Source organism: Phaseolus vulgaris, chromosome 11 (assembly GCF_051622355.1).
Source record: "Phaseolus vulgaris cultivar YP4 chromosome 11, ASM5162235v1, whole genome shotgun sequence".
In the NCBI taxonomy this organism is placed as follows: domain Eukaryota; kingdom Viridiplantae; phylum Streptophyta; class Magnoliopsida; order Fabales; family Fabaceae; genus Phaseolus; species Phaseolus vulgaris.
The window spans coordinates 33,329,683-33,355,378 of record NC_143508.1 but is presented as its reverse complement, the minus strand read 5'-3'; the positions used below and the strand labels follow the sequence as shown (position 1 = coordinate 33,355,378).

General features: G+C 41.4%; 1 protein-coding gene across 2 annotated transcripts; it reads left to right on the top strand.

Annotated features, from left to right (window-relative positions):
- Positions 1–15,700: 15,700 nt before the first annotated feature.
- On the top strand, positions 15,701–21,197 carry LOC150023207 (disease resistance protein Roq1-like). Of its 2 annotated transcripts, XM_090297326.1 has the most exons (6): positions 15,701–16,276; positions 16,374–17,487; positions 17,587–17,868; positions 18,156–18,917; positions 18,995–19,631; positions 20,690–21,197. In XM_090297326.1, the coding sequence occupies exons 1-5, from the start codon at positions 15,786–15,788 to the stop codon at positions 19,556–19,558; spliced, it is 3,213 nt and encodes a 1,070-aa protein (XP_090153452.1). In that variant the 5' UTR covers positions 15,701–15,785; the 3' UTR covers positions 19,559–19,631; positions 20,690–21,197. The 2 variants fall into 2 exon arrangements, with proteins under 2 accessions (XP_090153452.1, XP_090153453.1); XM_090297327.1 differs by lacking the exons at positions 18,995–19,631; positions 20,690–21,197 and having other exon boundaries at positions 15,733–16,276; positions 18,156–18,333; positions 18,620–18,804.
- The last annotated feature ends 4,499 nt before the right edge of the window (positions 21,198–25,696 follow it).

Here is a 25,696-nt window from a genome sequence, read left to right as displayed (position 1 = left end):
TATTCTGGAGGGACCCAATGGTGTGTTGATAGAGCAGTCCCTGAGGTTTGCTTTCAAGGCCAGCAACAATCAGGCAGAATATGAAGCTTTGATCGTCGGTATTCTGTTGGCGAAGGAGATGGGAGCAAAGGTGCTGATGGCAAGGAGTGATTCATTGTTGGTCACTGGGCAAGTAACCGGCGAGTTTCAGGCCAAAGATCCGCAGATGGCAGCTTACCGGGAGTATGTGCAAGAGCTGAGGAGGTCCTTTGTTTTGTTTGAAGTGGTGCACGTGCCGAGAGAGCAGAATGCCCGAGCTGACTTGCTAGCCAAGCTCGCCAGTTCAGGCAAGGGGGGCAGACAGAGGACCGTTATACAAGAAACTTTGAAGGCACCTCGGGCTTTTGTCGCAGATCACCAGGTCCTTCACATTTGCAGGTCGATGGAAAGGACGGCGAGGAGCCATAGATCTCTAACGCATGAAACTTTGAGGACGCCGAGGGTCAGAGCGTGCCCGGCGGAAGAGGTAAAAACGATGCAAGTTTGCGCTATCCACGAACCAGATACATGGATAACGCCATACCAGCGCTACATGGCAGATGGCGTGCTCCCAATGGACTCAACAGAGGCCAGGAAGATAAAGAAGAGCTCCAGCAAGTTTACCCTCATCGACGGCGAGCTGTACAGGTTCGGGTTTACACACCCTCTTCTTGTATGTGTACACGGAGAGAAGTGCACGAGAATTATGGCTGAGCTCCACGAAGGGATTTGTGGGAGCTACATCGGGGGTCGAGCTCTGGCGACAAGGACTGTTCGCGCAGGTTATTACTGGCCCACAATGAGGGAAGATTGCAAGAAATATGCCTAGCATTGCAAACAATGCCAGCAGCACGCCGATTGGCACAAGGCGCCCCCAGAAGAGCTAAAGTCAATCTACAGCCCCTGGCCGTTCCACACGTGGGGAATCAATATCTTGGGACCCTTCCCGTTGGCGATCAGGCAAATGAAGTATTTGGTTGTGGCGATCGAATACTTCACAAAGTGGATTGAAGCAAAACCAGTAGCCCAGATCACCGCGCACAAAATACAGAGTTTCGTGTGGAAGAATATTGTGTGTCGTTTTGGTGTTCCCAAACGTTTGGTATCAGATAATGGGACTCAGTTTGCAAGTCACCTGTTGAAAAAGTTGTGAGAGGACATCGGAACGCAACAGGTATTCGCTTCGGTGGAGCAGCCACAGACGAATGGGCAAGTGGAGTCAGCCAATTGGGTTCTGTTGAGAGGCTTGAAGAGAAGGTTGGAAAAGGCCAAGGGGTCTTGGGCTGAAGAAATCCCCTGCATAGTGTGGGCATATCATACCACTGAGCAATCGGGAACCCATGAAACCCCGTTTAGCTTGGTGTATGGATGCGATGCGATGATTCCAGTCGAAATCCAGGAAAGCTCGCCGAGATTCCAGAACTTCGTGGCGGAAGACTCGAATGAAGAAAGGAGAATGAACTTGGATTTGTTGGATGAGGTCAGGGAGGAAGCACGGGTGAAGGCTGAAGTGGTAAAAAAAAGAGTTGAACGCAAGTACAACTCCAGAGTAAGACCAAGGCAATTCAGAGGTGGCGACCTGGTAATGAGGAAGGCCCACCAGTATGAGATAGAGAACAAACTGTCGCCCAAGTGGACAGGACCGTTCAGAATAACCGAAGCACTCGGGAACGACGCCTACCGCTTGGAAACGCTGGAAGGAGGGGCAATTCCCCGCACTTGGAACGCCACACATCTCAAGTTTTATTACAGTTAAAGCATTGTAAGTAGCGATTATTTTGAACAGTTAAGGATGTTTCAGTTTGAACAAGTTTTTCAAGGGGGCACTCTTTTTCCCTAAGGAGGGTTTTAACGAGGCCACCCAATAAAGAAGTTTTCGAAGTTATCGAAGTTTCCCAGTTATTAAGTTCGCATGCTTATCGCTTTTTAAGTTTTTAGAAAGAGATTGAAAAGTCCTCCTCGCCTCGAGCGAGTGTAGGCGAGAAAGAGATTGAAAAGTCCTCCTCGCCTCGAGCGAGTGTAGGCGAGAAGAGATTGAAAAGTCCTCCTCGCCTCGAGCGAGTGTAGGCGAGAAAGAGATTGAAAAGTCCTCCTCGCCTCGAGCGAGTGTAGGCGAGAAAGAGATTGAAAAGTCCTCCTCGCCTCGAGCGAGTGTAGGCGAGAAAGAGGTTGAAAAGCCCTCCTCGCAATGAGCGAGCACAGGCAAGAGCAGATCGGAAGACCTCTTTGCATAAGCAAATTGAGGCAAGTTGAAAGTCCTCAGTGCATCCGGGGGAGGAGGAGATGTAACCCCTAGGCAAGTTGAGGCATCAGGGAAAGTCCTTCTCACCCTCGAGTGAGTTCAGGCAAGATGAAGCTGAAAGGTCAGGGGTGTTAATGATCTTAAGTATGGGAAAGGAGGGTCGATGAAAACGCTTTCCCCTTGAGTGAAACATCAATATTGACCTAGTAAGACCAGTAAAAAAGAAGTTGAAGGGTGGTCGGGGAAGGTTCTGTACCGTCCCGTATCTAGGTGTTGACAAAGTCAAAGTCAAAGTCAACGCCTGAAGTCAAGGTGAAGAGACGCCAAATGTCGGCTTCGCCAAGAGGAAGCGTCGCCAAGGCAAGGCGTCGCCTAGGCGAAGGCGTCGCCCAACCAGGGCGTCGCCAAGAGTAAATATCATTAAGTCAAGGCAGTCACAGCGCGGTTCCCCGATACCCATGGGTAGGAAAGACCACGGAGGGAGCGACGCTGTGTGAAGGCCTCAGGTCCCGATGATCCGGGGCAGTGATAAAGAGAAGGAGAAGGTGGCTTCAAGGCCATAGTGATAGCACCAGAGTAGGGCAGCCTGACCCGTGAAGTACCCCTGCCGCCTCGGAGACGCCTTTAGGACAGATACGACTCAAAGGGAGGGTCACGCCCAGGGTAGCCAGGTGCAGGGTACGAGAGGGAGGCAGATACGCTCTCAAAGTGAGTGACTAGATGATTGGGGCATGAGTTGGCACCCAAAAAGTCACCCCTTGCGCAGTAGCACTCCCAAGCAGGAGGACTCACACATAGAAACGTCCCCAGATGGGCAGAAACGCCCCCAGATGGGGTCATGGCGTCGTGAGGCCCTCCATGTGTACAACAGCCAGGTCAGAATAGAAACACCCTTTAGTCAGGTACCAGGTAATTAAAGTCATTCAATACGGTTTCTGTTTTGAGCGTTTCAGGTACTATAAAGGCTCTCAAGCGTTTCAACGTCTTAAATGCGCTACGTTTTCTAATTAGACGCGTTAATTAAGTGCGTTACGTTTTATATTAAAAGCGCTTTAAGGCGCTTTGAACGCTTGGGCAGTTTAAATAGCGCTGTGAATGTTGGAAACAGGGTTGGAACTTTTGGCAAATTTCCCAGAAACTCTCTAGTTGCTTGCTCGAGCCTTGAGGTTACGCACAAGGGACTAGGGATAGATTTTTGCTAGAAGGAGAAATATACACTAAACATAGTTTCTTTTTACCACCTTCAGAGTGCCATACGCGGTGCTCCGATACGGAGGTGCATAGTTTTTGGTGTTTCTTGTTGCCTGATTTGAGCGTCGGAGTGCAAACGGCCGCTAGGGCGCCCCTTTGTCCTTCTTTGCAGGATTACACAGGTAACCAGTGGGAAGGAGTCCCTAGCTGACGGTTGAGGTCGCGCACGAAGACGTCCCAGGTCAACCGGACGGAACAGGTTCGCAGAGGATACCTCACCACCTAAATCGTTGTTCTAAAACTCAGGGAGGTAGGGAAGGATCCGAAAGGCGGCTCTACCCCTAGATGAGGGAACAACGATTTAAGCTATCTCAGGTTAAAGACTCGGGGAAGGGAGAGGGAGATCCGAAAGGCAGCTCTCCTTCCAGACGAGCAAAGATGGAGTCATGAGGTACCCCCGCAAGGGACATTTTCAGTTAAAGGAAAACAGCATCGCCGAAAGCCAATGGCTTGGGATTGAGTTAGAAAAGGCAGCGCACGGCGAGAGCCAGATCGGTGGAGTCTTGGGCGATAACGTAGAAATATGCTTGTCCTTTGGCAGATCGGGCGAATGAGATCTCTGACACTAAGATCGACCTACGCCCTTATTGCCAAGTAAGTGATTTTGCGTTAAACGTTATTGCTACAGACTAACCGTTCATTTGAGTTAAGGTGATTTCCTGAGAATTAAGTACCAATTTGTGCGAAGTACATTGGGTTGAATAAAAACCAGCCAGCCATACCAGGGGATCGCACAACAGATAAAATTAGAAGCCATATATATATACACATGTATATCAAATAGTTCGAGCAGAAGGAAAATTATTAAATACAAGTCAAGATCAAATACAAGAGTTTCAAAGGCGGTAAAGTAGAAGTGGTAGATAGCAGCGTCAGTTAAGTCGATGGCATGATCTTGCCATCCACCACTTCATTGTACACCGAAAACTCTGAAAGGTCAAGATCGGGAAATTTACAGGTAAACTGCTCCAAAGCCGGAAGTAAGAACTTGGGCAGCCTCAAGCTGAAGCTCGTCGATCTTTGTCTTGAACCCGTTGTTCTCTTTCCGAACCTGGGTGACTTCAAGCTCAAGCTCGTCGACTTTCTTCTTGAATCCGTTGTTCTCTTCACGAATTCGGAAAAGCTCGGTGGCCGTTTCGCTCAGCTCTTTGGTTTCCTTATCCCGATCTTGTTCGACTTTACCCAGAAGAGTCTCCCTCTCAATCGACCTCTTCTCCAGATTAGCCATCTTTTTGGCGTCGGCTTTTTGGGCCTCCTCCAGCGTGGCAATATTCTCCCTCAGAGGGACGAGCTTGCTCTCCAACTCGACGGCGTCCTGAAGCTTGTCATGCAGTTTCTTGCGCAGTTCTTTATTGTCTTTACGCAAGCTTCGAAGCTCTTCGTTGAGGGCATTTTCGACCCGCGAGAACTCTAAGCCTTGCAGCATCATGTCGCATTTGATTGTATCAGCTTCGATTCTCGCGGTGCTCGCCGCCTCCTGATGGACGCGGCAAACTCAAGCTTTTCCAAGGAGTCTTTTAGCCCTTCACCAACGATTTGAGGAAGACATTCGTCGGCCATGGCGTGAAGGTGCATGGTGAAAGACTTCAAGGCTTCCTGGAGAGGAGCTGGAAGGCTTGAGGTTGGTGGAGGAGGCGGGGTTGGTGCTCACCACCACCCTCGCAAGGTTGGATGGCAAGGGGAGTCTCGAGGCGTGGTGGTGAGGCGGGAAGTTCTTCTGCGGCTTGAGAAGAGGCTTGCGTATCAGCAAGTTGTTCAGGTACAGCTTCAGCAACTGAGGCGTTTGAAGCAAGAACATTCCCAGCGGACTCGAACGGCGTGGAGGCGCTGGGGGGTTCTCAACGTAGTCTGGGGAGGCGCTCTCAGTTGTTGGGGGCTCGATCACAGCTCTCCTCTTCCTCTTGCAGACTAGCCCATCCTCAGTGCTTTTGTCTGCCTCTTCGTCTGACACCACCCTGGGGCTTTCCTCTTAGCCTTTTTGAGTGGTAGTTTCTTACACTGGGGGGCTAGAAGAGCAGCGGCAGCGGATGGGCCGACTGGCAGAGATTGGCCTTGGGCAGCGACGATCTCTGCAACAGAGTTCGGGACAGTTTGGGAGCCCGCCGCAAGTTTGTGGAGCCTAGCTATGGAGCGTAGCTCAGCCATCCTATCCTTCCCCGGCATCATATCGGCATAAAGGGGCCAACAGTTACCAACCAACACAAGGTTTCGACAGTTAATGATGCATAGGAAGATAAGCAGTATAAGTCAATGCATGGAAGAAGTTAAAACCATACGCAAATCAGAGCGGCAACATCAAAGTGAGGACAGGGTAATGCAAATTCGAATTAGAGGAACTTGAAGACTTAAGGACAAACCTATGTGAACATCCAGTTGGCCTTCGAGTAACTCGTAGGTGATGATGGAGGAAGTAGACAGGGTCACGTTGGAAGAGGCAATTCTTTTCCAGAAGTTGCATAAGTCCTTGTCGAGCTCCCCCATCTTTTCTAGCCCCCTGGCCTTCCTTCAAGTTGCATAAGCTCGACTCCTTCTTTCCCTTGTTCACCCAATACAAGGGAAACCCGTCGAGAAGGGAAGGGTCTCGGTCGTTGCAGCAAACGCGCACGAATTTCCCTTTCCAGTCCTTATAGGATTGCTGGAAGATGGAGAGAATGGACCTCCCAGCGACCCCATTGAGGCTAACCCATAGACGATCGCCCGAGTTCTTGGCCTCGAACAGGTAGAGGAACACATCCACCGAGATCGGATGCCCCAAGTGCGCACAGATTACCTGGTAAGCCCGGACGAACGCCCAGTTGTTGGGATGAAGCTGGGCGGGGGCTATGTCAAGCTCGGTCAGGAGCTCCCTCTCGAAGCGGGTGAAGGGGAATCGAAGCTTGACCTTCTTGAACATTGTGGCTTAAACGAAGCAGAAAGGGGCGTCGTCACTCCCCTGATTATCAGTGCAGATAGGCTCGCCGGGAGGACAAGGACGCACAGATACTTTGTCATCGTGCTTTTTGCTGAAAAAGAGGTGATCCTGATCACCTTTCTGGAGGCGGAGGATGTCGCGGTCGGTGTTGATGGAGGAAGTCTCACCCAGCAGGGCTGAAGAGGCCCAAGGGTATAGTTGCTTGTAGTTTGGAAGGGATCTCACAACTGCGCTGGTGTGAGGTGGGTTTGGCTGCGGTTGGCTGGGTCGAGAAGACGCGGGTCTCACGACCTGGCTTGAAGGGACGTTAGGATCCCTTGGGGGGTCGCGGGAGGAGGAAGGGTTTGCCCTACGAGTTTTCGTCGGAGGGTTGCGAGGAGATGGAGGAGGGTTCGGTGTAACTTTGGAGCGAACCATCGAAGAAACTGCAAGAAGACGAAAAGGGGAAGAGATGAGAGTTTGTAAGCAGAGAGACTCAACAGAAGAGAAGGAGATAGAAGAACAAGGGGGGCTCGCAGAGAAAGGGTTTGGAAACCCAAAACGCAGAAAAGAAAAATCAGAGAAAACATCCCACAACGTATGCTCCAGACAGTTAATGGATGATGCAAACCGATTGAAATGCAGCGAATATCAGGGGGAGTGATAAAAAAGTTACCTTTTGATGATCAGAAGAGCGTTCAGTAGAATGGTGATTAAAAGAGTCGAAGCGTTCGCTGAAGCGTTTCGAAAGTTTGGAGTGAGGAAGAAGATAATGAAACAGTGAAGTGGCGCGAAGTGTTTAAGAGTTTTGAACGTTGCGAGAAGCGCAAACGGCAATGAATAATGGTCGTTGATAAGTCCACGTGTCGAATGATCGAAGGGGTTGGTGAGGTGTCAAGTCAGTGAACAGTACGAGCGCCAACGTGCACGGCCACATAGGTCGCCGATTTTCAACCTCTTTAGTCTTTTCGCTGAACAAGTCGCAGCTCAAGACTTGGGGGCTTGTGTACCGACCAGGTCATCGGGTGTGATGACGTGTCTAGCACATGGCTATGTGGGGCGTGTTTAGCAGAGCACGTGGACAAGAGAAAGACGAATGGCTCAGAAGTGAGTATAGTCGCCGTTCGTGGAAGTGGCGTTCTGCAGTGTACATAGTCGGTCGTCGCCGGGTCTGTGCGTCATCGATGTAGTAGATAAGGGGAGATCTGGTGGTCTGACGTCGCCACAAGGAGCACATCGCTGGATTTCCCAGCAAGCTTAGTTAAAGCTGCTGGAGACTCAGAAGAGTAAGTTCAAGCGTGTAAGTTCAGTAAGATGATGGTTGCACCAGCATGGGGCACGGAGGTCGAGTGGGCTAAGGGGAACAGCTTGCTCATCAGAGTCAGGATTCCCAGAGTGGACATTCGTTGGTGGCGAGGTTCCCTCAGCTAGGACATGCCTGGTGTAGCAGTAAGGAAGGTGGCACTTGCGGTTGGCGATATCACAGAGATGGTGCACTTTGTTGCATCCGATACTCGCCCTGTCGGGTGGTTTTCCAGAGCGTACTACGTGCTAGATTACTCCTTGAATAGAAAACTTAGCCACGCAACTGGTAGCTACACAGAGATAATGCGCAAGTTACCCCAACCCAGATGACGACACGTGTAGGGTTGGATGCAGTATAGAAATGACGCTCGAATTAACCTAGCCCAGATGATGACACGTGTAGGGCTAGGTACTACCTGCTACCCCAGCCCAGATGGCGACACGTGCAGGGTTGGATGCGAGCCACGCGTCCAAAAGCATAACGGCCTGGGGAGAGAAAAAACCTAGCTATAAAGGTAAACTTAACAGAATTTGCAGAGGTACGTTTTTCATTACGGCTCATTGCTTAGGGTTGTGTGCACTATAGTACGGTTCCACAGAGCATAGTTTTCTCTCAGTTTTTGAGTATTCTTGTTACTGACTTGAGCGTCGGAGCGCCACCGGCCGCAGAGGCGCCACCCTGTGTTTTGCAGGTTCTCAGAGAAGCTCTTTGTGGTGTGGACTTGGAGAACACGTGGTGTGAAGCTGGTGAGGAAGTTCGTGACGAGGCAACGCTCTTGCGCTAGGTCGACCGGTAGGATCAATTTTAAATAAAGTCCGAAGAGTACTTACTTAATGAACCAATTATATGCAGAAGCGACACGATGTCTCTTCTCTGTAGCTGTTGAATAATCATGAGATCGTTTAATTAAGAACATTAAATAGCGATGCAAGAGAAAAATTAATACAATCAATCATCAATTAAAATATGTCCGTGATCTGTAACCTAAAAAATACAGTCACATATTCATCAAAATAAATTATAAAGCAAACTTTTTTCTTAAAATAAAAATTTATTATAACGGTTATTACAATATATAACATAAAAAAATCTGATTTACTATGACGCATGATAAAAATATTTGTCATAGAAAACCATTTATTATGACGGTCATGAGAACAATCATAGTTAGTCACATTTTTTATGACTGTTCTAGAAATACTATCATAGAAAGCTCTGTCTAAATATATTATGACAAATATTTTTATGACAGTTTATACAACAATCATAATAAGTCAACTTACTATGTCAGTTTTTCAACCGATATAAAAAATCAGAGGTTTTAAATCGTCTGAATTTATATCGTCATCAAAACCATCATAACAAGTCTTGTAGAACAGTCATAGAAAGTCTTTTTTGCAGTAATGGGTGGAACATTTGCTTTGATTATACTGTGGAAAAATCATGTTTAGGATTTCTCATATTTTTCGTGAATGTAAAGCATGTGTTGACCAACTTGCTAATTTAAGGTTTATTCATAGAGAAAAATTTCATTGATATAATAGGCTTTCATCTAGTCCTTTCTTACAATTCTTTATTAATAAGTTTAGATTACCTAAGTAGCGTTTTCTTAAGTTTTTTATATATGCTTTTTGTTATAGTTTTTCTATATTTACTTGTATTTCCTTTTTTTAATAATAAATTTTTCATGTGGTGGTAAATGATTATTGATAATTAAGGTGTGAATTTAGCTGAAATGTCAAGTTTCATAATGATGTCTAACATGAAAGTTTTTATAAGAAAATACAAAATAATAAAAATCAAGTACAAAAATAAAATAAAAATGTTAAACATGAAATAAAAATAACATATATTTTATAAGCTAAAATATATTTTAGTTATTCATATATTTTATATTTGTAACTGTGCGCGCATATATATAGAAGAAATGCGAGATAAATCCCCTTGTTAATATCTAACTTTCAAATCATTCTAGATATCAAAGGTTATGTCCATCCAAATAATGTTTTACCTAATAGGGAATGAAACAGAGTGTACTAACCAGGAGACAACCATGTTGTTACAGCGTGACCAAAATGAGAAAATGGGATCATCCCTTTGTGGGCACGGGTGTGAACCAAGTATGAATTCCACCTTGTTCTTGGCACTAAGAGCAGTGATGAAGGACCGACTCCACGAATGGTAGTTTGTTGAATCAAGAATAGGCGATACAACTAAAGTTTTTCATCAGCAGTTCCAAAAGGGGCGTCGGTGTAGGGTTTCCATTCAAAGAGGAAGCCGATTTGGGGTTTTCATCAGACATCGCCTACAAGATTTTGGAAAAAAAAAACAGAAAAGATAATCAAGAACATCAAAGAGAAGTGCAATAGAGCTCTTCATTCGAAGAACTCTGATACCACATTACAGTCAATGAAGATGAATATTCCTTGCCTGACGTGGTGCTTCAATGAAGCACACATAATCGCACGTAATCGCAATGGAGAAAGGAAGGTTCTGATGAACCCTAATTGCAAATGAAAAAGAAATAATGGCTCAAGCGTAAAAGAGAGAAAAAAATACAAAAGAAACTCTTATTTACTTGTATGTTGTAGAGTAAAATACATGGGGTATATATAAGAAAAAGACTAAGGCCTAGCTGAAACAGAAAGAAAAGTTGGGCCAAAAAATAAACAAAGTCCAATAACTTAAAACAGAAAAACTAAATATGTTAACACCCCCCTCAAGTCGTGGAGTAGATATTTGTCAGGCCCAACTTAGATTTGAGAATAGAGAACTGTGAGGAAGCAAGGGGCATGGTGAATATGTCAGCAACCCTTATGGCAGAAGTAATGGGCAACAATTTGAGGAGATCAGAGTTAAGTTTTTCACGAATTAGGTGGCAATCAATTTCAATGTGCTTGATTCGTTCATGAAAGACTTGATTGGAAGCTATTTGAAGCAGTAAATCCTGAAGAGGTTAGACAACCATTGTAGCTCACATGTGGTGGTGGCAAGGGCTCTATACTCGGCTTCGGAGGAGCTGCGGGAGATAGTTGGCTGCTTCTTTGATTTCTATGAGATTAGGGTGTCTCCTAAGTAGATGGAATATCCAGTGACAGATTTGCGTGTGGTAGGACATGTTGCCTAGTCAGAGTCACTAAACTCATAAATGTGAAGTGAGCTAGTGTGAGAAAAATATAATCCTTCACCAGAGGTGCCCTTGAGGTAACGCCAAAGACGTGAGACAGCTTGTTGATGATAAGTTGTGGATGCAAATATAAATTGGCTTAAATTGTGGACACCAATGTTTGGTTTCGTGTTGGTTAAGTAGATTAGACGTCTCTTGGAATTCGATTCACGTCTCCTGGAATCTGATTCACGTCTCCTTGTTGTACTAGAATATGGCTCCATTGTGACAGAAGGCACCCTACCTGTTGATTACACTCCGAAGATCAAGTCAGCTAGGGCTCACCAAAAGTAACAAAATAGTAAAGTGTGCAAAAATAGAGTACCTTCACCTGGAGACTCAATCTCCTTTTAAAACTATTTTTGTAACAGCATTTGCTCACGAGAATAAAATCTTAACTGAAAACAAAACTAGGCACATTAATCTTTTATCTTTAATATCTCTAATAGAAAAAAACTTCCTGTCACAGGCACCAATTTATTTCAGGTGCTAACCACAAACCAACGTTCTCTTAAGAATTCACACCTTTATCTTTTTAGGTTTATTATCAGCAACTATCAACAAAATAGTTAATACGTAACTAACATGCAACAAATAATAAGTGCACATGTGCCAAACAACAAACACACATTTATCTATAGACACACGCAGAATTGGCCTAACCCCCTGTGGATTTTGGCTTAATCCCAAGTCCCACATCGGTGGGTTCATTGTCTGGGAAGGAGGTTTGAGGGTTATAAATTAAACTCTTCTCCTTCACTGTTATATATCCCAATTTGTAATATCTTCTCCCATAATAATAAAAGTGAGTTGTTGTTTTTGCTGTGCTCGGAGATTAGGCTAAACAGGCCGAACTCCGTTAACAATTTTCGAGTGTGTTTTTTTCCTCTTTATCTCTTTTATTATTCCGCTTTACTTATTCAATATTATTTGTCGGGTAGCTCTGATAGGGTTTTGTTTTAGTGGGAAAATTACCCGTTTTTCCCAACAAGTGGTATCAAGAGCCGAAGATTTGCCTTGGGTTGTTTGAAATTATTTGTAATATTGAATATTATATTTTGAGTTTGTAATGGCAAATCAAGAAGAAGAAGTGAAGGATGTATCTAGAGTGTCGGGCTCCTCGTCATCATGGTCGAGGTTCCCGGTGTCCACTTTGAAATTGGCGGTGGAAATATTTGATGGCACTGGAAATTTTGGCATGTGGCAAGGAGAGGTCTTGGACTCTCTTTTTCAGTAGGGTCTTGATATTGCTATTGAAGGAGAGAAACCAAAAGAGGTAGAGGAGAAAGACTGGAGTATCATCAACCGGTTAGCATGCGGAACTATTCGATCCTGCCTGTCCAAAGAGCAGAAGTACGCTGTAAAAAACGAGACTTCTGCACACAAACTGTGGAAGGCATTGGAGGACAAGTTTCTGAAGAAGAGTGGTCAGAACAAGCTCCTGATGAAGAAAAGGTTGTTCCGATTTGACTACCAACAAGGTACTACTATGAATGCACACATCACTATGTTTAATCAATTAGTAGCAGACCTGTTGAATTTAGATGTGAAGTTTGAGGATGAGGATTTGGCTTTGATGTTGTTATCATCTCTTCCTGATGAATTTGAACATTTGGAGACTACGCTCCTTCACGGGAAGGAGTATGTGTCGTTAGATGCTGTTTGTTCTGCTTTATATAGTCATGAATTGAGAAAGCAGGATAAGATGAAAACCAAATCAACGACATCAGAAGAAGCATTGGTGGCAAGAGGTCGTCAGCAAAGCCAAACAAAGGAGAGAAGAGGGATGTCTAAATCTAAAGGTCGAGCCGTTGCCAAAGATGAGTGTGCTTTCTGTCATAAGAAAGGACACTGGAAGAAAGACTGTCCAAAACTGCAGAAGAAAGAGAAGGTTCCGCAAGATGCAAATGTTGCAGAATGCAAAAGTGATGTGGAATCAGATATCTCTTTCAGCATCATCGTATCCAGATGAGTGGATATTGGATTCAGGTTGTACTTATCATATGTGTCCCATTCGGGATTGGTTCTTTGAATTCCAAGAACTCGATGGCAGAGTTGTTTACATGGGAAATGATAATCCATGTAAGACAGCTGGGATAGGTTCAATCAAGCTGCGGAATCATGATGGATCCACCAGAATTTTGCGGGATGTACGGTACGTGCCAAAGTTGAAGAAGAATCTCATCTCATTGGGGGCTTTAGAATCTAAAGGCCTAGTCGTGACGATGCGAGATGGAATTCTTAAAGCAACTTCAGGAGCACTGGTGATGTTGAAAGGCGTGATGAAGAACAATTTGTATTACTGTCAAGGTAGTACAGTGGTGGGGACAGTAGCGGCAGCAACTTCTAGCTCTAAGAAGGATGCTGAGGCAACGAAGTTGTGGCATATGAGGTTGGGACATGCTGGAGAGAAATCCTTGCAAATTCTTACCAAGCAGGGATTGTTGAAAGGTACGAAGGCTTGCAAACTTGAATTTTGTGAGCATTGTGTTCTGGGAAAACAACAAAGAGTGAAGTTTGGCACTGCAATTCACAATACCAAGGGTATTCTGGATTATGTGCATTCAGATGTGTGGGGACCTGCCAAGACTCCGTCAATCGGAGGTAGGCATTATTTTGTCACTTTTGTGGATGATTTTTCCAGGAGAGTTTGGGTGTTTACTATGAAGAACAAAAATGATGTGCTTGAAATTTTCCTTAAGTGGAAAGCTGAAGTTGAAAACCAGAAAGGAAGGAAGATTAAGGCTCTCCGAACAGACAATGGAGGAGAATACAAGAGTGATCCGTTCCTGAAGGTATGCCAAGATTGTGGCATAGTTCGGCACTTCACTGTTAGAAAAACACCACAACAGAATGGGGTGTCAGAGCGTATGAACAAGACACTTGTGGAGAAAGTTCGTTGTATGTTGTCTAATGCTGAGTTAGGCAGAGAGTTTTGGGCTGAGGCTGTGACATACGCTCAACATCTCGTCAATCATTTGCCATCATCTGCTATAGATGGCAAAACCCTGTTAGAGGTATGGTCTGGAAAACCTGCAACTGATTATGATTCTTTGCATGTTTTTGGTTCTATTGCATATTATCATGTGATTGAATCAAAGTTGGATCCACGGGCAAAGAAGGCTCTTTTCATGGGCTTTAGTCCTGGAGTGAAGGGATACCGTTTGTGATGTCTAGAGGCAAAGAAGACGATTATCAGCAGGGATGTTACCTTTGATGAATCTGCCATGTTAAAGAAGGTAAATCCAGAAGGAGCTGATAGTACTCCGCAACAGGTGGAGTGTGCCCGGAAGCAGGTGGAGTTTGAGCCGACAGTGGTGATCCCAACAAGAAATACCACAAGTGACTCTCCTATGGCAGAAGAAGAGTCAGATGAGGAAGAGGTTCCTACCCAAGAATCTCAACAACAATCAGCGCCAATTGCAGTTAGAAGACAGAAACAAGATATTCAGAAGCCTGCTCGTTTCATGGATATGGTTGCCTATGCACTTCCAGTTGTTGATGACATTCCATCCACTTACCCAGAAGCCATTATGAGTTCAGAGAGTGGTAATTGGGCGGGTGCGATGGAAGAGGAGATGCAGTCTTTGAAGAAGAACAAGACGTGGAAGTTGGCACAATTACCAAAAGGTAAGAAGGCAATTGGGTGCAAATGGGTATTTGCAAAGAAAGAAGAATTTTCTAATAAAGAAGATGTTCGCTACAAGGCAAGGTGGTTACAAGGGCCAAGTTTGAACATTGTTTAGACTTGGTTAATATTTTGCACATTTGAAGTTGGCGCCCGGAGGCGCAAATTTGAAGCACTGTAAAGTTTGTTTTTATTATGTTTTGAGAAGATTTGTTTTAGGTGGGACTTGAAATTAAGCCAAGGTGGAGATTTGTTGATTTTGGCTTAATCCTAAGTCCCACATCGGTGGGTTCATTGTTTGGGAAGGAGGTTTGAGGGTTATAAATTAAACTCTTCTCCTTCACTGTTATATATCCCAATTTGTAATATCTTCTCCCATAATAATAAAAGTGAGTTGTTGTTTTTGCTGTGCTCGGAGATTAGGCTAAACAGGCCGAACTCCGTTAACAATTTTCGAGTGTGTTTTTTTCCTCTTTATCTCTTTTATTATCCGCTTTATTTATTCAATATTATTTGTCGGGTAGCTCTGTTAGGGTTTTGTTTTAGTGGAAAAATTACCCGTTTTTCCCAACACCCCTTCATAGGGAAACCACATTATACATCGGATAGTGTGTCTAACTTTTTTTATGATAAGCAATGCAATAAATTTAATTAAAAAATTGATATGGTTATTATTCATTATAAAAATATAGATATCAAAACCTAAATAGTGTAATTGTAATAAAACTTGTATATAAAAATACTCATAAAAATAATTTATACTTAAAAAAGAGAATTAAAAAATCAATCTCTTTATTAATTGTTATAAATAATAAAACTTACAAATTTGATTTAAGTTAAACTGAAATAATACAAGTTCAGTTTCATTACAATAATTAAATTCATATTTTTAATTGTCTTAGCATTTTAGAAACAACATAAATAAAACTTATATTGGTAAAATATTATTTATGTGAAATGAAATTGTTTTAATATATTTATTTATTTTATAAAATTTTAATTTTATTTATTTTGACCATTTTAAATTTGAATTTCACTACGTTGATATAAAAAAATTAAAGAGAAAACTATATAGAGGTTGGGACAGGCTTGGTTAGAAAAGTTGGAGGAAAAGTTCTTCGAACTTTGGTTGTGTGGAAATTATTGCAGTTCACGCGTGACTCATCAAAGTCTTTCCAATGATTTTTTATTCCCACGCGCTTTATATTTGTTTTATAAAGACTTGACTCCGACTGATACCTTAAGAGTATATCTTTTTAAGCAGGTGAGTTTTGACCTTCTCCAATGGCTTCCAACAAAATCCAACGCAGCTCTTCCTCACACGCTAAGAATTTTGACGTGTTTGTTAGCTTTAGAGGTGCAGATACTCGTAACGGTTTCACAAATCATCTTTTTGCAGCCCTTCAAAGAAAAGGAGTTGTCGCCTTTAGAGATGACCGAACAATCGAGAAAGGGGATTTCCTGGAGTCTGAGCTCTTGTACGCTATTGAAGGGTCAGAAGTTTTCATAATTGTCTTCTCAAAGGACTATGCATCATCCACATGGTGCATGAAAGAGCTTACAAAGATCGTTGATTGGGTGAAAGAAAAAGGTCGAAAATTGCTCCCTATTTTCTATGATGTCACTCCTTCTGAGGTCCGAAAGCAGAGTGGAGAGTTTGCAAAAGCTTTTGATGAACACGAAGAAAGGTTCAAAGATGACTTGGAAATGGTAAAAAAATGGAGGGAAGCTCTAAAAAGGAGTAGCGGTCATTGTGGGTGGGATGTCCAAAATAAGTAAGTACACATAGCCATATTTTTATGTTACATATTCTATTTTGTTTTTGAAAGTCTTAACTAAGATCTCGGTGATGATTGAACTTTGGCTGCACAGGCAACAATATGAAGAAATTGAAAAGGTTGTTGAAAGGGTAATCGACATATTGGGTCGTAATCAAATTTGGAGTTTTGGAGATGATTTAGTTGATATGCATTCTCGTGTTAAACAATTGGAAGAACTTTTAGATTTGAGTGCAAATCATATTGTTCGCCTTGTTGGAATTTATGGAATGAGTGGAATAGGAAAGACGACACTTGCAAATACATTGTTTAAAGAAATCTCTCCTCAATACGATGCTTGGTGTTACATTGATGATTTAAGTAAAATTTATTTGGATCTTGGAGTAACAAGTGCACAAAAACAACTTCTTTGTCAAGTTCTAAATCAAGGAAATATGGAGATACACCATGTTTCCCATGGAACTATGTTGATGAAAAATAGGCTACGTCACTTAAAGACGCTTATTGTTCTTGATAATGTTGATCAGGTTGAACAGTTAGAGAAATTGGGTTTGCATCCTGAATATCTAGGTGCAGGTAGTAGGATTATTATAATTTCTACCGATTGTCGTATCTTACAAAATTATGGAGTAAATGAAGTTTACAATGTTAAAGTCTTGGATGAAACTCAAGCTCTTAAATTATTTTGCAAAAGAGCTTTCAAATCTAAGGATATTCCGAAAGAATATGAAGAGTTGACATTTGATGTATTGAAGTATGTGAAAGGTCTCCCATTAGCAATTACAGTATTGGGCTCATTTTTATTTGATCGAGATGTTTCTGAATGGAGAAGTGCATTGACTAGAATGAAAGAAAATCCAAGAAAAAATATCATGGATGTGTTGCGAGTAAGTTATGATGGATTGGAGCATCAAGAGAAAGAAATATTTTTAGATATTGCTTGTTTCTTATCCACTACTAGTCATCACTATCTTTTTAAGTGGGAAGTGGAAAAACTTCTAGACTACCGACAAGTTTATTCTGACATTGGTATGAAAGTTCTGATTGAGAAGTCACTTATAAGTTATCGAGAAGGTATTATTGAAATGCACAACTTGTTGAAAGAGTTGGGTAAGAGTATTGTCCGAGAAAAAGCACCCAAGGAACCAAGAAAGTGGAGTAGGTTGTGGAGCTTCAAGGATCTCCAAAAAGTCATGGAAATAAATAAGGTAAAAGAATTATTTTAATACACATTCTTAGCTTGCCATTCTTCATAAATTTATAAAATAAAAAAAATGTAATAATTTTTTCTCCATAAAATGCTTTAGGAAGCCAAAAATGTTGAAGCCATAGTTATTGAACAGCACCAAGAAGAGTTCCTTCAAAGAAGAATAAAAGTGGATGCTCTCTCAAAAATGAATCGCCTTGAATTGCTCATTCTTCACAACGTGAACTGTTTTGGGACTCTCAATTACATTTCTAGTGAACTGAGATACCTATTCTGGGATTACTTTCCTTTCATGTCTTTGCCATCAACTTTCCATCTAGATCAACTTGTGGAATTGATCCTGCATCATAGCAATATCAAGCGATTATGGGTTGGCAAAAAGGTACTATATATTGTTGGTTTTTAGATTTCTTTGTCTCGAACAAACCCAAAAATGCTCTATGTCATATTTACTGAACTTTTTTTACACAGTTAAATTTTGTCTTAAATGATCAAATATAAAGATACTTTCTTCTCATTTTTTAGCTTACTTTTACATAAAAAAAAGGGGAAAGATTAATTTTTTATTTATTTAGTCTTCTAGTTGCACAAATAAAAAAATTAAGACTTATCTTTTTTTACCTTTTTAATGGAAAACTAAAATTTTCCTTACTTGTGTTTCTCTTTCAGTGTTTGCCTAATTTGAGAACGCTTGATCTCTGTCACTCCAAAAATCTTATTGAGGTTCCAGACTTAAGTGAGGTTCCACGTCTTACGGATCTCATTCTGGAAGGATGTACAGAAATTATCCAGATTGATCAGTCAATTGGATTTCTAATAGAACTTCGGTATTTGAATTTGAAAAATTGTAAGAAACTTTTCCTTAATCTGAATGTCATATTTGGGCTCAGTTCTCTTCGTAGCTTGATTCTCTCTGGCTGTTCAAAATTACTAAACAGTAAGATGTTAATGGACCAAAGGCACACAGAACATTTGGAGAATGTTGATAAAAATACAAATGTCATCCAATTGCCTTTATACAAACTTCTAATGTTTCCTTTCCACTTTTTCTCCCCTCCAAAACCTGAAGATTCACTTGGTTTGTTATTGTCTTCTTTGTCTTGTATCCCATGTTTGTTCGATCTTGATATAAGCTTCTGCAATCTACATCAAATCCCAGATGAAATTGGGAACTTACGTTCTTTAAAATATTTAAATTTGGGGGGAAACGAATTTGTGACACTACCAAGCACCATCAAGGAACTTTCCAATCTTCAAAGTTTGAACTTGGAACACTGCAAGCAGCTGAAATATTTGCCCGAGCTTCCGACAAAAAAAGAAAAAACAAAGGTCGGATACTACGGGGGATTATACATTTTTTATTGCCCCAAGTTGAGTGAAATGGAAAAGTGTTATAGCATGGTTTTTTCTTGGATGATGCAAAATCTTGAGGTGACGACTATCCTTTCTTTCGTTTCTCACTTTTGCTTTGTACGCTATTTATCTATAACTGAATTTGGTGATTTCAGGTTTACTTGCAACCTACTATTTCCTCAGCTCAGATGACAATTGTTATTCCTGGAACTCACATTCCAAAGTGGTTCGATAAACAAAATGCAAGTACATCAATAAATATGGACCCGTCTACTGTTCTAGATGACCCAAATTGGATAGGTGTTGCCGTTTGTGTTCTATTTGTCACACACAAAGATCCTATGAATTTGGGTGGAAGATATCAAGATTCTTTCTACCCTACTATTGTATACGGTGTCAGTAATGTCCACCATTCGACAAGATATCATTTTATGGTTCCAATACATTTCGGGGAAGATCTGGTAACACTCGAATTAGATCACTTGTTGACAGTGTTTTACTCTAGAGAAGAATTCATTCATCTTCTAAGCAGATATCCAAATACCATGCATGGAATTCAATTTGAAACCGTTGTTCAAAGTCCTCAAGGTTTACGTGTTGTGGTGAAGAATTGCGGGTATCGTTGGGTATTTAAAGAAGATCTTCAACAATTAAACTCAAACATGTTTTTCAGCGGAAATTCTTCATCTCGAAAGAGGAAACTCCTAATAAGTAATTAACCACGGAGAGCCTTCAGCTTGCAAATTTCTTCTCAACCACCACTCCATCAAACAAATGTTAATCCTTTTTCAGGTAAAATTTAATACACAAATATTACGAATGTCATAATTATTAATAAGTTACTCTGTTTTTTTATTAATGACAAAATGATGGTTTCTATTTGTTACATTAAAGTTCAAATTTGTAGCAGTGATCCACTTTTTTGGATGAATAACTGAGGCAATCTAACTCCTTACATCAGTTTACTAAGTGTCTAGTTTTACAATTTTCAAAGGTGTGAAAATTTAAATGTTAACAAAAGCTAAAACGGAAAAAAGTAAATATAAGAAATCATGTACATTTGATAATCTCCTTTTAGATTTAGGAGTTATTTACAAATTTAATAGAACTATGTGTGTATTAGTATATTACAAATTTACCTTGATAACCTTGCTAAGGGATTATTATCATTATTATTATGTGTGTTGGTACCTCTTTAGCATAATTCTTCTTCTAGAAAATTTTATGTTGTCTGATAAAGAACATGAAAAAAAGACAGAATACAATTGTTAAAGATCTTTTCTGAAGTTATATCATGCATTGAGGATAGAAGTTAAAACGTGACTTAGCCTTAAAGTTTGAGATGACAGAAGTAAAAAAAGCAATGTGGGAGGGAGTGTGAAAGTAAAGCCTAGGTCTTATGAGTATAATTTAATATTCATTAAAGAGTTCTTGGAGTTCATAAATCCGGGAGTCCAGGAATCTGAAAAGTTTTTGAGAGGGGAAACCCGTCTTTAATCATACTCATCCCAATCATCCATAAAGTTTAAGTTTTTTTTATCAACTCCATAAAGTTTAAGTGATTATACGTTGAAATCCCTAGTAGGTGTGTATTTAAAATAGTAGCCAAAGTACTAGTAGGAAGATTAAAAAGGAATTTGACAATAAGTGTGATTTAAAAATTACTGAAATAACTTATAAGTGCAGAGAAACAATCTTCAGAATTACTTACCACTAGCTAGACTTCCATCTTCAAAAATAAAAGTGCAGAGCAACAATCTGATAAAAATATTTTAAATTACATTGTGCTTGTAGAAACTAATTTGTTTTTTTTTTTACATACCCATCAACTTGTTTGCTATCTTCTTCAGATGGATCCATGAACCAAGTGGATATTGAGTCAACTGTTTACAAATAAGGTGGCACCGACAACTTGATCTGAAGGCATTTCCTTTTGAAAGGAGGGACCTTGATGGACGACCATCCACAAGTCCTAAGTCACCATACACAAGACTAAGAACAGAAGAATCTACATCATGAATAATTGTATTAGTTTGTGTTTATATAGAAACTGTAAATAGTATAATAGCTTTCAGGTCTTTATTTTTGGACCATTTCTAGATAATATTGTAAATAAATCAAAGACACTCTTGAAACCCTCACTTGTCATACAAGCAAGGGTTCCTAAAGCACCTTAAAAGGGCTTGGACAACACCTACTTAAGCTATTAAAGCTCACCATGGTTAAGCTTGCTTAACTAGAGTTATGGTAGCTTAAGGAGCAAGCTATCTTCACCTCTTCTCCTATAAATAGGTCACATTCACCTCTTGTACTTAGATTTGCAATTAATTGAATGAATTACTCTTAATATCGTAATCATTCTCCCTCAAAATCTCCAATTGCTAGAGAACCTCCAAGGCCTAGTGAATCCCTAGAAATTAGCCACACCTCTTTCTACTTCTAAGCACCAAAACCACTTCAATTCTTCATCAATTAGGTCCATAGTTTCACAATCCATGCCTTCCCTGTTAGATGGACCAACATCTTGCTTCCACCCAAAACTTTGATTCTGATTATTCCTCCAACCTTTAGACGTACTATTTTGATAAGTTTTTAAGAAACCATCTTGCCTTCCCTAATTGCTCAGGAAATGAACCTCTTCTTTAGATGGATTATTTTGAAAAGTCATTTGGATGATCACCTCCACAAAAAATCACACTTCATGGATTGAGTCTAGCTCTGTTAAGAATGCACAACTTGTAATTGTTCTGGAAGCTTAGACATTTTCTTAGTCAATGCTTCAATTTGCTGTGTCAGAATTTTGTTCTGAGCCAAAATTGCATCTGAAGTATTAAGATCCAACACCCCTTTCTTCTGCACGTTTTTTCTATCATGTTGAGCTTGATAATCTGTTGATGCTAGTGCATCAATAATCTGTTGATGCTAGTGCATCAATAATCGACAACCATAAGAATCAAGTTCATGAATAAAAATTCAAGTTTTAAGCATAAATGACAATATTAATATCAATATAAAAAAAGAACAAAATATCATATATCAATATTACCATAACTCATCAGAGTTTGAGAAGATTACACTCAATCCTAAAGAAAGGAATTAACCACTCATGGGGTTTATACTGGGCAGGAGTGCTCGTCACCTCGGTCCCAGCATCTATAGTGGTTAACTTGCTGATTGGGCCAAAAGGGTGAATCATGAGCTCGGCCCAGATGTTGGTTGGCCCGGGAAAGGTAATTATGATAAAAGATACAAACATATTTATCTTTATCATACGTGCGTTAATTAAACGTTGTTGAGAATAAAAGAGTTAGCACCCGAGAATAATGGTGCACATGTAAACAAAATATTTTCCTGTTGTTAGCACCTAGAGATAATAGGTGCACGTGAACAGGTGGTTTTTCTATTGTGATTAAATGCTTTCAGTTGAGAATATATTCTCGTCAGTAAGAGTTGTTAAAGGAATAAGCTATAAAAGGGGCTTGAGACCCTGAGTAAATGTACGTTGTTTTTGAGTATTAGAGACTGAAATTGTTTTACATAGAGAAAGCTCTCACTGACTTGATCGTCAGAGTCTTGTCAACAGGTAGAGCCCCTTCTATCCCAACGGAGCCGCGTTCCAGAGCAGCAAGATGAGACAGATCAGAAGCGAAGCTCTCCATCAAGTCTAACCGAGGTCAACCGACAAAAATATTTGACAGCCACCGTGGGGCCGAATAAGTTTTGATCCCATCTGCATTCGTGTTTGAGCTTTCTGACGTGATGAGGAACACAAGACAAGTACCGTTGGGATCTGAAGGAAACGATGCCCCCGCTTTACAACAACTCATGGATGCCATGAGAGCCCTCTAAGACAGGAACGAAGAGTATCGAAGAGAGCAAAAGCGGATTCAGGAAGAAGCCAAGGCTGAGCAGGACAAGCTACGAGCAGAAGCCTGAGCTGAACAAGAGCTTTTGCAGGAACGTTGGATGGTAGAACTCAAGACCTCCTGACTAGCTATGGAAGAGCACACGCAAACCAATGAGAAGTTGCGTAGAACCAATGAGGAGTTGCAAAAGAGTTTACACGGAACAGACTATGAATTTGTCATTAAGAGACAATCTCTGACCATTCTCGCAAGAAATCTTGGAGGAGGTTGTACCACCTCATTACATCACTCCTCAGATTGCCTTTTTCATAGGGACAGAGGACCCTGGAAATCATCTCACGGAATTCAATGCTTAAGTGATCATCTCTGGAGGAACGAATGCCATTAAGTGTAAGATGTTCATGGGCACCTTCACAGGTACAACCTTGCAGTGGTTTAGTGGGATTTCCAATGGCCACATTACCTGTTTCTCTTAGTTATCCAGGTTGTTTAGAGAGCATTTGATGTGATTCCACTAGCCATATGGAGAATGATTCTTGACATTCTTAGGAATTACCTTGAGCTGGACATTATTGAGGCACTTTTCTTAGAGTTGGATCATTGTTCTAAGACAAGAACTCAAAACTAGTACCAAATCCCAAACTCATTTGGATGTTCCACATATTGTCAAATTGAACCAAAAGAGATGGAGGAAAGGCAAAAACACTAATTAACAACACAAAACAGTAAGGAACCGAATCAAATTGTTGGAATTGAAGAAGAAAAGATGAAAAACAACCAAGAACACAAATGAACCATAGCTACACAAAACAAGCTGAAATTACCGAACCAAAACAACTAGGAAACAAGCTAAGACAAGGAAATTAACAAGATAAGAAAGGAAGGAGAAGAGAATGCTCATGAAGATGGAAGAATGGTTGGATGATCACGCCACTAGAAGTATGGATGCTCCTAGATGAGTGTGCAAGCCGCCACTTGAGGAAACCTTGATCCTTCAAGATAAGACTAGAGAAGAAGGCTCAAAAGCTCTCCAATGCTCACTCCAATTTTGAGTATAGTTTCTTTAGATAAATTCAAATCTAAAAAATACAAAGAGAGCACCTCTATTTATAGCCTAAGGTGCTGAAATATAAGCTACACAAATTCAAAAACTCCCTCCCAAAAAGCTTCTAGAATTTGCGCCTAAAACAAAGCATGAGGAAGGTGTGACCTCTTCCTTCACTTTGGCACCTCCTTTTCTACTCCTACACCTCTCTACTAACACCCCCCCCCTAAGACTCCTAACTAAAGACTAAAAGATGCTATAACAAAAGAGGTTTCTAATGTTTCCCTCTAAGCACCTTCAACTAAAGAAATTACAAGAAGAGAAAATAAATGTCCCCTAGCTCCTAAAGCTTTGAACATGCTTCTTGTAATCCTTTGAGGTGGGCTTTGACCTCCATGGGAGTCCTCCATTTGTGCCTCTACCTCTTCTTGATTGGCCTCCATGTCCTCTTGAGCTTGATCTCCATCAGCATTCTCCGCTAACAAGGTCAAACCTTCGCGGTTGTATGACCTCTTCGGCATGAGGCCAATGGAGGGAGAGTTGTTAAAGGATTATCTGAACAGGTTCAACGCGCTTACTGTAAGACTTCAAACGCATGATGAAGAGATGATGATCGCCGCTTTTGAGCAAGGGATGGCGGCTGGACCGTTCAGCGATTCACTGATCATGAATCTAGCAAAGACATTTGCCGAGGTATGTGAATGAGTTGTCGCCCACATCGAGGTGGAAGAAGCCGTGCTCAAGAAGAACGACAACTCACACTGAAGGCAACCTAAGTCTAAGGAAAGCAACCGAGACCAGCCCCTGCTGGTCAATGAAACCTCTGTCGAGAAGAGAACGAATTTGAGGTAGGTACCATCTGTAGCCCATAAAGATGAGTCAAAGGTGAAGGCTAGGAGAGAGCCAACAACTCGACCCAAATTCTGAGTATCTTACTAAGACCTCCTGGGTATCCAGGAGTAGTGGGCAAGATAGAGTTTCCCGAGAAGACGGATTGAAACTTGGGATCGCGAAGAGATGCCTGGTGCGAGTTTCATAGAGTATTTGGGCTTAACGTGGAGTGATCGATGGCCTTGGGTCACCAACTGGATAGCCTAGTCAGGGATGGGTTCTTGAGGGTGTATCTTGAGGACAACTAGGAAGAACCACAGGGAAAAGTTTCCATCAGGGACCAAGCACATGAGACATCGGTTCACGAGGAGCTAAACACCATCTCAAGAGGATTTTCTGGAGGAGGAAGCCCGACTACCAAACGTAAGCGGTATGCCTGAGCAGTGATGTCTTGGGGTAATACCATAAAAGTCGATTAGAAGACGCCAAAAAAGTGCTACGAGAGTATCTTGAAGAATCGAAGGAGAACTTAGTGGAGGTTCTCGAACATGGAGCTTATAGGCTAGAGTCCTTGGTATGAGGAGCAATACCACGAACGTGGGACGTGGCAAATCTTGAGTTTTATTTTAGTTAAGATGTTTAGTTTTGATGCTTTCCTTTTGAACAATATGTTGTTTAAGGGTGTGCTCTTTTTCCCTTAAGGGGATTTTTTAATGAGGTCTTCTAGTGATAATTTTGTTCTCAAGAGATGGTGCATTAAATTTGTTTGTTGATTTACTTGAAACACATGGTAAGTCGACCTACCTTGGTATAAGTACGTATACCCGAGCATAGGCGCCCTATGGATAAAGTTATTGATTTACTTGAGCACATGGTAAGTCAACCTACCTCGGTATAAGTACGTATACCTGAGCATAGGAGCCCTGTGGATAAAGTTGTTGATTTACTTGAGCACACGGTAAGTTGACCTACCTCGGTATAAGTACATATACCCGAGTATGGGCGCCCTGTGGAATAAAGTTGTTTATTGATTTGAGCTTATGATAAGTCAACCTACTGTTGATCAAGAGTGATCAAAGGCTTTGAAGAATCCAAATCCAAGTGTTTGATGCAAG

Bases quoted from the DNA above. Each gene is read 5' to 3' on its own strand.
- LOC150023207 (XM_090297326.1), top strand. From the start codon at position 15,786: ATGGCTTCCAACAAAATCCAACGCAGCTCTTCCTCACACGCTAAGAAT. The intron at 17,488-17,586 runs GTAAAAGAATTA...AAAATGCTTTAG, and splicing joins AAGTCATGGAAATAAATAAG to GAAGCCAAAAATGTTGAAGC. The intron at 17,869-18,155 runs GTACTATATATT...TTTCTCTTTCAG, and splicing joins GATTATGGGTTGGCAAAAAG to TGTTTGCCTAATTTGAGAAC.